Source organism: Hypomesus transpacificus, chromosome 23, assembly GCF_021917145.1.
Source record: "Hypomesus transpacificus isolate Combined female chromosome 23, fHypTra1, whole genome shotgun sequence".
Classification (NCBI taxonomy): Eukaryota; Metazoa; Chordata; class Actinopteri; order Osmeriformes; family Osmeridae; genus Hypomesus; species Hypomesus transpacificus.
In genome coordinates, this window is record NC_061082.1 from 6,416,073 (window position 1) to 6,429,888 (window position 13,816).

At 48.8% G+C, this 13,816-nt stretch overlaps 1 protein-coding gene across 1 annotated transcript in view; it reads right to left on the reverse strand.

Annotated features, from left to right (window-relative positions):
- Positions 1-251: 251 nt before the first annotated feature.
- The window catches only part of LOC124485094 (tyrosine-protein phosphatase non-receptor type 4-like), a 20,109-nt gene continuing 6,544 nt past the window's right edge, over positions 252-13,816 (reverse strand). The window contains exons 3-18 of the mRNA XM_047046415.1: positions 13,439-13,611; positions 10,759-10,827; positions 10,245-10,379; positions 9,964-10,125; positions 7,883-8,039; positions 7,570-7,653; positions 7,160-7,216; positions 6,571-6,727; positions 6,178-6,344; positions 5,454-5,544; positions 5,257-5,318; positions 4,817-4,963; positions 4,549-4,677; positions 3,941-4,089; positions 3,626-3,761; positions 252-2,684 (exon numbers count right to left, since the gene is read on the reverse strand). Coding sequence (XP_046902371.1) covers positions 2,442-2,684; positions 3,626-3,761; positions 3,941-4,089; positions 4,549-4,677; positions 4,817-4,963; positions 5,257-5,318; positions 5,454-5,544; positions 6,178-6,344; positions 6,571-6,727; positions 7,160-7,216; positions 7,570-7,653; positions 7,883-8,039; positions 9,964-10,125; positions 10,245-10,379; positions 10,759-10,827; positions 13,439-13,578 — 2,085 coding nt within the window. The 5' untranslated portion in view covers positions 13,579-13,611 and the 3' untranslated portion in view covers positions 252-2,441. The remainder of the gene's footprint in view (positions 2,685-3,625; positions 3,762-3,940; positions 4,090-4,548; positions 4,678-4,816; positions 4,964-5,256; positions 5,319-5,453; positions 5,545-6,177; positions 6,345-6,570; positions 6,728-7,159; positions 7,217-7,569; positions 7,654-7,882; positions 8,040-9,963; positions 10,126-10,244; positions 10,380-10,758; positions 10,828-13,438; positions 13,612-13,816) is intronic.

Below are 13,816 nucleotides of genomic sequence, written 5' to 3' on the forward strand. Positions count from 1 at the left end.
GTTTATAAACAAGTGTGTTTCCTGAATACAACTTCGTAGAAAATGTAAGTCTTTTAAAAATAAAATGATACCTCCCAGCATGGTCGTGATTCCGTCACTGTCATTTGATTGTCATCTCCGTTTAACAACAGCGCGCCCCACTGGTCACAATTTCTTTTAAGGAATTTGTTAGAGATTTTTAAAGATGATCAATACGTTTATTAACACAAAGATTTGTCAATATTATAAAAATTAAAAAAATTCAACGCACAAATGATTTTCCCTTTTATTTTAAAGATTTTTTTCATATACAACATTGTATTTACATGGTCTAGAATTATTTACACAAAATTAACAAGTGGCACTGTGTAGTTTGAAGTTTGGTTCCCTACAGGTGTCTTAAAAACAAATAAAATAAAAATAAAACATCACTTTCTGTCTCTGATGTTTGCAGTAACACTAACTGCTACTCCGACACCTGCAAAGTGCTGACCTTTCCCAAGAGGCAAGAACTGGTTCCTTTTATATTCCAAAAATAGAAATCAACCAGCCTCAACCTCCCTTCAAACCCCCTTTTCTTTCTCCTCATCCATAGATATTTTACCATATTGACCCAAAACGACTCCATTATCCAATACCACAACACACTGAACAAAGATCCACACCAGACATGAGCGCTTACATTAGATGGCCCTGATATCCCCAAGTTGTCTATAGATGTGTCATTTGCCATTTGAGGCTCACTGTAAGAGAGAAAATGGGATTGATGTGATCAAAGGAGAGGATGATTCTGGAAGATTGAATAAAAACAGAATGAGTCCATTCGATGGAACCCAAGCTGAGGGGTGGGGGGGGGGGGGGGGGGGGGGCGGGGCTGTTAAGCCCTCTGCATGTTTGGGATGATAAGTCACAAAGATTCAGGTTTTCAGGCAGGCTATCTCCAGACAGCTAACATGGTACCATGATAACTTCTATCACGAGGGAAGGGAGAGCTAATGTTTACATAATGATGGGCCACAGCCATAGCAGCACCAAATAACACACAACAGAAACTGCTGCATCACAAACACACACACATCACAGAACTATACAAATGGCTGCACATGAACACATACACACACAGGCATTAAGACACTCTCTCTGACAGACAGACAGACAGACATGGCAGTTTGGTTGTGCAGTAGAGTGCATTGGAGAGGGTGGCACTGCCTCACCTACTGAGCCTGAATGGCAACAGGTAATAGAACAAAGCAAGAAACAGCCTCCACCATGAGGAGGGAACCTGAAACTAGTAACAACCTGCTCCATTTCAGGAGCTAGTAATCAAAATAAGCACTCGTGTTGCCTGATGTTCTAGAATGAAACATGTACTGATTCAGTCTTGTACTATGAATGCCCAGCAGTCTGTACCTTTATCATTCTAGGCGATTATCATCTCCAATAAGAACAAAACAAAAGAATGTGCCTTGAAACCTTAAAAGTACCATTTTAATTATCAAAAAACAGGAGAGATTATTAGTCGAATACTCTTAAGTGTTGCTGGCTTGTGTTCTCCACATTCTAAAAAGACAGACACGCAAAGAAAAAACTGTGAGAAGCAGAAATGAAAGGTCAGTATTTCCCATTCTTAAGCTTGATTTATCTGGGAGATAGTTTTGATCCTCCTGCTCAAAACCCAGACAAAGCTACGATACGCTAACCGCATACCATCGTATTGGTCATGCCAATGAGTCCATCCATTGCCAATCAATGGCATCTGGCTGATCATTGCAAGTACCAGAATGTAGCATGTTCACAGCCTCAGAGTTAGCCTGGGTTAGACAAAGTGCTCTTAGGTGTCTGTCTAATGTCAGAAATTCAACAAGAAAGCAAAACAAAAAGAACAATAAATTAAAAACACATTTTTTCCACTAAGTAAAAGAAGAAATAAAATAATCACACCACGACTTTTCTAACTATGATTTTGTTTGGAAAGCATGAAGCTAGACTCGTACTAACACACTTTTGTTCCGTGGACAGGGTTTGACACAAACTAAATCACAATAAATACTCTTTGAAAAAAAGATAGGGTTATTTCTCAATCAGCTAGAAGGACATTGAGTAAAAAGGCATGTCCGTCTAGCAGACTCACTGAGGGGGGAACCTCATTTAAAAACACTCCCTCCATCCATCCATCCATTCATCTATCAATCCATCTATTACTCCCTCCTCTGCCCTTCTTACTTATGGCACTACAGCAATTCCATGTTTTTTTATTGTTTTTTAAATGTACGTACTCTTTTTTTTGTTTCGTTAACCTGAACACAATGTCCCTAATGGTAACTATTAAACATAGTAGGATTCTTTAGTCAATGACTTTCTGTTGTTTGTTTTTCGGTGTAAAGTGCAACAGTGCTTTGTTCTCTCTGCTGGTCCAGCCTCCAAGGACCCTCACGGGCGACCCCAGGGTCAGGTCCAAAGGGTCAAGGGTCAGGGGTCAAGCCGTTTTCACTGGTCACGCTGGTAACGCTGGTCACACTAGCAACGCTAGCGTCCTCCACCTCCTCTTCCTCTTGCTCCTCCATCAAATCCACCACCTCCTCCTCCTCCTCATGCTGTTGCTCGTCTTCTTCAGTCTCTCTCTGGTAGAAGTTTGCCTTCAGCGGCTTGATCAGCTCCTCCTCGTACACCTTCAAGATGGCCTCACACACAAACCTGTACTGGCTCTGTAGAGAGAGGGAAGGGAGGGACGTTATACTTGAATCATCACAACCTCACCGTCATCAATCCTCCAGCCCAGTTATCTGGATGATGCGTCTAAACAGAATTCCAAAACCGTTCTGAAGTGACTGACAAGACTATCAAGCATACAGAGTGACTTAAGACATCACTGAAATCGATAAAGACATCATTCTGAAGAGATGAGTTTCCATAGTGGACCTCCCCTCAAAAGATTCCCTGAGTGACTGACACGCTGCTTCTCAGAATCTGAATGAGAAACATGTAATTCGGGTTTAACTCTGGAATTCTATGCGGTTCCAACTAATGCTGGGGACACTATACGATTTTTAAAATCTTATAAGATTGTCAAACTGTGAGAGACCACAAACATGAGGACAAAAAATCCCAGATTTAGCCGTTTTGCTCCTACAGTCTGTGGTCACTTAACACACCTCACACCGAGGGAACATCTGAAATAATCTGCTTAACCATCAAGATAATCTGGACATTATGTTACCTAGGATTGTCGGAAGGGCCGAAATCGGCCCGATTATCCTGTGGTGTGTCCAAAGCATAAGCAGATACGGCACAGGAGAGTTACATGCTCCCCAAGCCTGGAGAAAAACCCTAGCAACCAGCCCAAACGGGAGTCTTAGGCCATTGTTCAATGGACCATTGTTATGTCACAATAGTTTCATTTGTGATGGTAACAATTGAACATTTACCACAGCCATTAACAATAGGGAGGGAGAAGACAATCCCACTCAATCAAGGCGAGATAATCCTCTCCATGGAGAGGAGGAGAGTAGACAGGAAAGGGGGGTAGGGGAGCAGGGCAGGGCAGGGGAGCAGGGCAGGGGAGCAGGGCAGGGCAAGGGAGCGGGGCAGGGCAGCAGGGCAGGGCAGGGCAGCAGGGCGAAGGGGAAAGGCAGGGGAGGGTTCTTACAGGGGTCTGGATCATCATGGCCCGCTGGTCCCTCATGGTTCGGACGATGTCAAGAGGATGCACAGGCTGACCGCACTCCATCAGGCACAACGCCGTCTCCATGGTGATGAGCACTCCCGTCCGACCAATCCCCGCACTGCAAGAGGTGGAGAGGGAGAGACAGAGAGGAACAAAACCAAGATCATCTGACTTCCCGAAGTAGGCCACCAATTATTTTCCCATCAAGAAATCGTTCCAAAGCCAAAATCACCAATGTCTTCAAAACCAATGTGCAAAGTGACAATCAGGCCCCGGAGCGTGACCCTGTAGTCCCACCTGCAGTGGACCACCATGGGCTCATCCTTTCCGGCTCGTTTGCTCCGCACCAGCGTCACAAAGTCCAGGAAGTCTGTGGAGTCGTCCGGAACCCCGTGGTCCGGCCAGGCCAGGTACTGGATCTGAGTCAGCTCGCGACTCTCCTCGCTCTGTGACCAAAGCAACCGCACAGACCAAAAGACAGTCAGAGGTGGCCATCCATCCATGCTTCCATGGTAACACACAGAACAGGGCGGAACAAAACGAGATGCTGCCTCGTGAGAGTTCCACGGTAACAAAGACCCGGTATGTGCACTGCGCGAGCCAGAAAAAGAACCCACAACCGTCACCATGGAAACACTCGGAACAGCTAATCCTCGCTGGTTAAAAGTGGTCGCAACTAAAACAGCGTATTTGAGTACGCTCTCCTATCGTCGCTTCGCCGCTCAGACTAAATCATTTGTCTTGCGGTCACAGTCAATAAAATCCCCCCTTTTGGAACGATGGCGACACCCTCACGCTAAAGACCACTCCGTCAGATAAAAAGCCATCGAATTGGCTCCCTAACAGACTCGATGAAACCCCCAGAAGATAAGAGCCCTGCGGAGGGGAGAGCGAGCGTAGGCTACCTCCAGGTGTGTGAGCGTCATGTCCCTGACCAGGAAGGCACAGTTGCCCTCCTCGGCGTGACAGGCCACCTGGAAGGGGCCGTAGGTGGCGCTGCAGTCTGGGTTGGGCCAGTACTGATGACACTTGACCTGGGGACAAGCAGACAGGACCAACACAATCATCAACGACGTCAACTCCTTCCAAAACGACCCTCCCGGGAAGCGGGCTCTCGCTCGCTCCTTCATGTGTGTGTGTGTGTGTGCGCGTGTGTGTGTGGTGCTGACGTACCCGTCCTCTCTCCACCTGCGTGGTGAGCATGACCACCATGGAGGAGCCCTGTTCCCACGTCATCTGCCAGAAGTCTGGGCATGTGTTGGGCAGAGGGCCTTGGCACGCAATGTACCGGTTGATCAGACTCGACGCAGGGATCTCCATCTGAGAGGCAAGAGAACAGAATATGGGTCTGATTTTCTCTGTGTGTGTTTGTGTGTGTGTGTGTGTTTGTGTTTGTGTGTGTGTGTGTTTGTGTGTGTGCACCACTGGGAGAGGAGGAGTGTGTGGGCAAGTGAGAATGTATCCATTTCAAAAACCTTAAAGTGTACGACTGATTATCAGTCGGTGCCAGCACGCTTGAGGGCTGTTTCAGCACGGAAGAACAAAGCCTTCATCACAGGTGTGGGAGGAGCACAGGGTTGGAAACAGGACTGGCAAAACAAAGACCCACTCACGTTGATGTAATTTGCATTGATGTAGTCATCTGTGCTTTTCAATATGACCCGAGTGGCATCATCTAAAATATGGAAGAGAAAGAGGGGAAAGAGGAGAGTTTGAATGCAGATTCACCAACTGAGCCGACAAGGACTCCACAAACGCGTCGCTAATGATGTCTTGTCGAGGCTTGAGATTCATCCAGAGAGCTACTCACAGGGCGAGATGTCTCTGTAACGGTTTTTTGAAATGTTCTGAGGTAATTTGGCACACAACATGGTCATCCCGGGCTTCTTCCTGTAGAGTTGCTGTGGGGGGGGGGGGGGGGGGGGGGGGAGAACACACACAGAGGACGACACGGTGAACGACCCCAGCTGCAGCTCTGCTAACTAAACACAGCCTGTTGTGGAGGACGGAAGCAGGCGGGCTACTCATGGAAACATCTGAGAGGGGCGGTCTACATGAAGCGCCAGAGGAACAGTCCCGCTCTGACTGCGAGGACACAATATCTGCCTAAGCTGCTTTCGGGAATTCATAAGAAGCTGGTCAATCTTTAAGACCGCAACGGAACTGTGCACACTGTACATGTGAGCACAGAACAAATAAGCACTCAAATAGAACCTGAGTCTGTATGTGTGCTTTCATCTGTGGGTGTGGGGGTGTGTGTGTGTGTGTGTGCGCTGAGTATCTGTGTGTGTTTGTGCACGTGTTTCCTTTGACCCCCACAGCATTGTATAACACCCCTCACCTCCTAATAACACACAAAGGCAGGAAGTACTTAAGGGGCATTGTGCTGAAAACAGGAAGTCCTCAGAATGCGGAGGAGGAAATAATTGGAGCGGTTACACACAGGTGGAACACAACACCTTCATTATGGAGGCTGCTGGTTCTGCCTTCACAACAACATCAAACAACGGGGGGTGGGGGGGGTTGGTACTTACGTCAAACTGGGCCAGTATGGCTCCGCTGGCCAGCCCCTCCCTCAGGGTGGCCATGGAGTCCCTCCAGGCGTCCTGGTCCAGATGGGATGGGTCCTGGGGACACTTCTCTGGGATGTACTGGAAGTCTGGCTCCGAGTCGGCCTTCTCCTCCACTACATCGTAGATTGCTGCACAGACAGAGGGGGGGGAACACCAGATTTACCTCCAGAGTTACTCCGACATGACTCCGCTTGCTGGGACTGGAACGACATGACAGTGCATCCCGTTCCTACAGGGGGAGCCAATCGTTTGTTTCTCCACGCGAGCCCTCCCTCCCTCCCTCGCTCCCTCCCTCACCCCCTCCCTCCCTCGCTCCCTCCCTCCAGCCCAGCCGTTCACTGTGCCGAGCCTCACCGTTGGGTCTGACCAGCAGGATGAGTTCTCCAGAGTGGCTCTCACAGCTGGCCTTGATGAACATGACCACCTGGTCGTGGGTGTGGTCGGAGATGTCCCGCCCGTTGATGAGGACCACCTGATCGCCCTCATTCAGACGGGGGACGCACAAGTCCGCCTGCAGGTGGACAGGAGAACAGGGGGGGGGGGGACAGCATGGATGAATACCGCTCCTATGAGTCCTTACTGCAGTCACCTTACTTCACGTCAATGAAGACAAACACAGCCGGGTACATTCTCACGCACACAGAACAGTTGCCTTCTATTTTTACACAATGAGGTGTTGCAGTCGAGGAGTGAGGTGATAAGAGGCGGGGCTGATGAAGAGAGACGAATTCTTACAAAATTAAAAGTCTAAAAGACAAAGAAGAATGTCTGTGAGTGTGTGTGTGTGAGTGTGCGCGCATCTGTGGTTTATGCGAGGATCTGGCTCAGGAGGTTTAAAAGCCCCCCCTGTACAGTACATCACTATAGATAAAGGTGTCTGCTGAATGAAAACACAACGTTTGTTTGCGCACGTGTGTGTCCACACTGTGTTGCCAGGACGTACCGACGTCCCCGGGGCCACCCGGGACACGATGATGGGCATCTTCTGATCCGCACCTCCCTAGAAGGAGACCAACACAGGTTTACAGCTCACCTCCCTCTCCAACCCCAACCCATCCTCTTTGACCTCCCTCACATGACACCCCAGGCTGGATCCTCTCCAGCTGCGGCCTTCAGCCCTGGTCCTCAGGACCCACCTGAGGGCCTGTATGTGGGAGCCGTCTCCCCTGCTTCGACACACTTGATCAAAACGAAGGGGTTGTTATCAGGCTCTCTGCAGAAGCCTGATGATGATCATTTCGTTTGGGTCAAGTGCGTTGGAGGAGGGGAAACCTCTAGAACAAACAGGCCGGCGGGCCCTGAGGGACCGGGGTTCAGCTCTCCTGTACCCAGGCACAGTCCTCCGGTTCTCACCTTGACGTTGAAGCCGAAACGTCCGTTGTCGTCTGGCCTCATCTTGATCAGGACCAGATTGTCATGAGGAACAACACCGTTCAGCTGCACAGGGACACAGGACAGTCAGTCCCACGACAGCTTGGAGGGGCAGCTTATACAGTTTGCTCATAACGATGACTCAAACCTAAAACCTTGAGGAACAGCCTGTGGTGGGCTTTATCGGGCTGTTGGTGTTCTAGGTACCAAACCAGTGAAGACGGCAATCGCAATACCCTTGTGGCCACTGTGAAAAAAGCCGCGGGCAGTAAAAGTGACGGTTGGGTGGTCTTACCGTGGTCTTGTCGGTTGCCACGGGGACGTCATACATCTCGTTGATGTGGTTGTCAAGGAGACTCTGCTGGGAGTGGGCCTGGATTATCTGGCTCATGTTCTTCCTCGACTGCTTGGGGGGGAGGGCCGGGGGTGGGCCGTCCATCGTCTCTGGAGAGCTACACAAACACACGCACACACACATTAGTTCCAGCACACCTATGACAGATGACACCATTGTGAGTCATCCAACATGAATTCTACTCCCCAGATGAACTGACCCTTTCTCACAAAGGGACTGTGTGTGTGTGTGTGTGTCTATGTATGTGGATGCTAGAGGAGGCCTGGTCCAGTCACAGCACATCGTGTTTGTTTGGCCTCCTGTGAGGGGAGCTGGTGTCACACCACAAGGGTCACGTAGGGGAACGGAGGGAGCCGGGGGGGGGGGGGGGGGGGGGGGGGGGGGCAGTGCTGAAGAGACAGGTGCTCCCAGCAAACACACACACACAGATTCTGAGGCCAGAGAATGGCTAGGTAGGACCTTTTCTGCTCTAAATAATGGACACGTTACATAGTGTGCAGGCCAGCCACGGACAGGACCCCATTTGTTTTCCTCTAGCTTTTGTGACAAACTGACGTTTTTATGATTCTACGGAGGTTTATGCACCGGCTGTGGTTGCTGATCCCAGTCCCAGCTCAGGCAGTTCAGGCTGAGGTCAGCCAATCAGGTCTTTTGCAGGTTTATGGCTCATGTGGACACAGGAAGTGTTCCGTAACATCTCAGCTCCACCATGCTCTTCAGAGAGAACAGCTTTTCTACCGCCTGCCGTTCCATCCTACCCGAGGTGTGGTTAAGTCACACAGAATAGGGTTTTCTTCATGTCTTTAAGAAGAGAGAGCAGGGTGTGTGTGTGTGTGTGTCACAGTGATCCAGCAGCAGTGCATGCACGCTGAGGAAGAGGGAGCAGTGTGTGTGTGTGTGTGTGTGTGTGTGTGTGTCACAGTGATCCAGCAGCAGTGCATGCACGCTGAGGAAGAGGGAGCAGTGTGTGTGTGTGTGTGTGTGTGTGTGTGTGTGTCACAGTGATCCAGCAGCAGTGCATGCACGCTGAGGGAGAGGGAGCAGTGTGTGTGTGTGTGTGTGTGTGTGTGTGTGTCACAGTGATCCAGCAGCAGTGCATGCACGCTGAGGAAGAGGGAGCAGTGTGTGTGTGTGTGTGTGTGTCACAGTGATCCAGCAGCAGTGCATGCACGCTGAGGGAGAGGGAGCAGGTGGTTATGTCATCTTCTGGATCAGTGACAGAAAGATGAGCAAACTGCTTGGCGGGGAATGTGTGCGTGTGTGTGTCATGCAGGAATTAAATAGCAGAGAAAGAAAGTGCAAATGGTACTGTGTGTGTGTGTGTGTGTGTATGACTGGGTGGTATTGACAATGTGTAGGTGGCAGATACATGTTATTTCATGCTTATTTCAAGCTGAGATGTGCTCCGTTTCCTACTGTAGCGCATGGTAACGGGCCAGGGGCTGTCGGAGAGGGTTTAGGATCGTGTGCACTGATAACCCGTACTGGTACAGTAGCAGTGGGGTACGTAACAGAGCCCAGGGGTAGGCAAGGCCAGGGCACAGGTCTAAATCTGTTTAACAAACAAACTAACACTCTCTCTCACACACACACACACACACACACACACGGCCCCCATGCCCCCAGAGCTGTAAACACATTTTACTGCTGCTTTTCAAAGGCCTTTCTTTCCATTTAGGCTCATTAAATGACATTTGGAAAGGGTGTGAACCGTCGCTGAAAGCCACACACACACAGTCAAACCATAAAAAAGCAGCCATTTCAGCAGCTGGGGCAGACAGCATGGCACTAGTACTGTCAGTCCAATTTAAACTGTGGCTTGTTTGTGTTGAGTCTGTTCGTGGGAGATTTTAACAGTGGAATCATATTATTGCAGAGTCATCGACTCTCCGGCTAATGACCAAGAATGGCGACGTGTCACAGGAAAAGACAACTCTCCCACTGTTCATTTGTTTATTGTCTTTGCTGAGCAGAGTAGAGTGCGAAAGGGCTGGGTCTTTTAGGCGGTTCGTTCGACTCACGGGCTGGAGTCCAGGCTGATGCTGTTGGCCTGGGTGGAGGAGGCAGACTTGTGATTGGAGAACACGGGCAGGCTGGGCGAGGTGTGGATCACATGGTCCACCAGGTGGCCGACGGACGATGGCCGCGTGCGCGTCCCCTCCTGAGCGAACATCGACTTCCTGCTGTAACACAAGACGCACGCTGGTCCCATTTCGGCCTCACACACACACACAGAGCTAGGACCCCTTCGGGTCAACAGTAAGGTGTCTAAGGTGGGGGGGGGGGGGGGGGTGCTGCTTACTGATTGGGCGTTCCGGGCGGCGAGCGCGTGGGCAGGCTCTGGGTCTCCAGCCGCTCGTCCGATAGGGAGTTCCGGCTGACCGTCTCCCAGTCCGTCCCGCCCATCAGCTTCCTGGCCAGTGGCTTGCTGGGCGACCTGCACAGACAGCCAATCACGGTGACTCTCTTCAACATGACACGGGAAGCAAAAGGATGCCGGCCTTTCCTGTCGGACAGTCTCTTGAGCTTGTGCATGTGTGGCTGTGAGGGACAGTCGGGGGCTGGGCGGTGGACAGGGGGGTGATGACGGCCCCATCAACGCCCCTGACTCATCCGTGGTCGCCCGCGCCCGCGGGGAACACGACTGCTAGGCAGCTAAAGACGTGCTAATTAGACTTCCCTGTTTTCCATCTCCACCCTGGCGCCGATAAGGAAGAATAAGGGACTGGGTTCCTGTTCAGGCGTGGCTGCTCTTTCTGTCGCTAGCTGGTAGTAAGCTCTGCCATGCTGAGGGGCCTTGTTGTGTGTTCTCTTACCTGGCGAACACGCGGTCCTTGATGCCCTTCTCCTTGCCGTACTGCACCGACTGCACCTCTGTCCGGCCGCTGCAGAGCCAACGTTGAAAGGACGTTACGTCAATGATAGAGCGGCGTTCAAAGCCAGCATCTCAAAAACAACTATCTTCCGTCACTCGTGAGTCAATCATGCAAGACTCCAAAAGATTTCAGCTTTTCATATTTGGGGGTGGGGGGAAGCTTCTTTGCGATCTTGGCTGGAGAAAAAAATGACCATCTGGAAGATCACCTCAGCGCAGCTCAAAACCAGGTTGCAATTATTCACAACCATCAACAATGTGAGTTGCTGGAATATATTTCAAAACTGCTGTTCATCCATGAAGTGAAACTAACTGAATAATTGAAAACCTACATCCCAAAAATGACCATAGGAAACAAAAAAAAAAAAGTATTTCAGAGAACTGTCAAAAACAAGTTCTGTTTTTTTGGGGAGACATCAATAATTCACATATTCCCCCGGCATTGTGTACACAATGAGCAACAGCTAACCCATCTCCCCATTCACTGATGAATGATTGCACTGGCTTCTCATAATCTAGCAAACATTTTACAGCTTTTCTGCCTTAGTGGAAGATACAGTAGGGTTCCAAGTGTGTGTGTGTGTGTGTGTGTGTATATATATATAGATATAGATATAGATATACAGTGCCCTCCAAAAGTATTGGAACAGTGAGGCCAATTCCTTTATTTTTGCTGTAGACTGAAAACATTTGGGCTTGACATCAAACGATGAATGTGAAACCAGAGATCAACGTTTCAGCTTTTATTTCCAGGTATTTACATCAGGATCTGATGCACAAATCAGAAAATATCACCTTTTTGTTCGAACCCACCCATTTGTCACGTGAGCAAAAGTATTGGAACATATGACTGACAGGTGTGTTTTGTTGCCCAGGTGTGTCCTATTACATACATTATTCAATCAATAAATACCACTGAATGTCTACACTCAGGTTCAGATTGGGTAAGATAGGTTTTGTCTATGCAGACTGTATTCAGAGGTGAAAACAACATGAAAACCGGAGCGCTGTCTTTGGGTGAAAAACAAGCAATTGTGAGTCTTAGAGAAGATGGAAAATCAATCAGAGCCATTGCAGAAACATTGGCCATAGCCAGTACAACCATTTGGAATGTCCTGAAGAAGAAGAAAACTACTGGTGTACTAAGTAACAGACGTCGAACAGGTAGACCAAGGAAAACATCAGCAGTTGATGACAGAAACATTGTGAGAGCTGTAAAGAAAGACCCTAAAACAACTGTTAGTGAGATCAGCAACAACCTCCAGATGGCAGGAGTGAAGGTATCACTATCTACTGTTCGCAGAAGACTTCATGAACAAAAGTACAAGGGCTACACCAGAAGATGCAAACCACTCATTAGCAAGAAGAATAGGAAGGCCAGGCTGGAATTTGCCAAAAAGTACAGAGATGAACCTCAAAAATTCTGGGACAAAGTTTTATGGACTGATGAGACAAAGATTAACTTTTACCAAAGTGATGGAAAGGCTAAAGTTTGGAGAAAGAAAGGAACTGCTCATGATCCCAAACACACAAGCTCATCTGTGAAACACGGTGGAAGTAATGTCATGGCTTGGGCTTGCATGGCTTCTTCTAGGACGGGCTCATTAATCTTCATTGAGGATGTAACACATGATGGCAGCAGCAAAATGAACTCGGAAGTCTACAGAAACATTTTGTCTGCCAATTTAAGGAAAGATGCAACCAAACTGATTGGCAGAGCCTTCATCATGCAGCAAGATAACGACCCAAAACACACTGCCAAAACAACAAAGGAGTTCATCAGGGGCAAGAAATGGAAGGTATTAGACTGGCCAAGTCAATCTCCAGACTTAAACCCTATAGAGCATGCATTTTACCTGCTTAAGAGGAGACTGAAGGGAGGAACCCCACAAAACAAACAACAACTGAAAGAGGCTGCAGTGAAAGCCTGGGAAAGCATCAAAAAGGAAGAATGCAAAAGTTTGGTGACGTCAATGGGTCACAGACTTGCTGCAGTTATTGAAAGCAAAGGATTTGCAACTAAATATTAAGTCTTATTCACTTAAATATGTTTTAAGTATATCTGTTCCAATACTTTTGCTCACATGACAAATGGGTGGATTCAAACAAAATGTGATATTTTCTTAGTTGTGCATCAGATCCTGATGTAAATACCTGGAAATAAAAGCTGAAACGTTGATCTCTGGTCTCACGTTCATTATTTGATGTCAAGCCCAAATGTTTTCAGTCTACAGCAAAAATAAAGGAATTCGCCTCACTGTTCCAATACTTTTGGAGGGCACTGTAGATATAGATAGATAGATAGAGATATAGAGATAGAGATAGAGATAGATAGAGATAGATAGAGATAGATAGAGATAGAGATAGATAGATAGAGATAGAGAGAGAGAGGGTGGGTAGTGCGCCCCCGTGGCTCACAGGGTAGAGCACGTGTCACACAGGCAGCAGCGTTACCACAGGGGACCGGGTACGACTTCAAACCGGGCCATTTCCTGCAAGTCATCACCTCTCTCTCTCTTCCTCCCTCTCCTGAGTCTCTCTACGGGTCATTATAAAATCACTGAAAATACCCCCCCAAAAAATTGAATTTGGAGAGAGCGGGATGGGAGCGCTAGCCTTACCAGTAGCGGAACTTGGAGCCCAAGGTGAAGTAGTGGGCGAAGAAGTTCTTCTGCGGCGGGACGGGCCGGTCCAGACGGAAGAAGGTGTGGTGCTCCACACAGGCCTTCCACAGGTTCTTACAGGCCCGGTAGTTGACCATGTTAAAACCCAACAACGTCTCCCGTGTCTCGTTCTGGGAGAGAGACAGAGAGACAGAGAGAGAGAGAGAGAGAGAGAGAGAGAGTTGGGATCCCTGTGTACATTTGAGGGAGAGGGTTATTGGTTTAGGATTTCCAGCTCCAGTCTGCTGGGGTTTGTCACAGGAGGACACAGACAGCAGGGGGTGCAGCTCTGTCTGGAGGCTGAAAACACAGTCTGTGCTCTGGGGTGAACTGGGG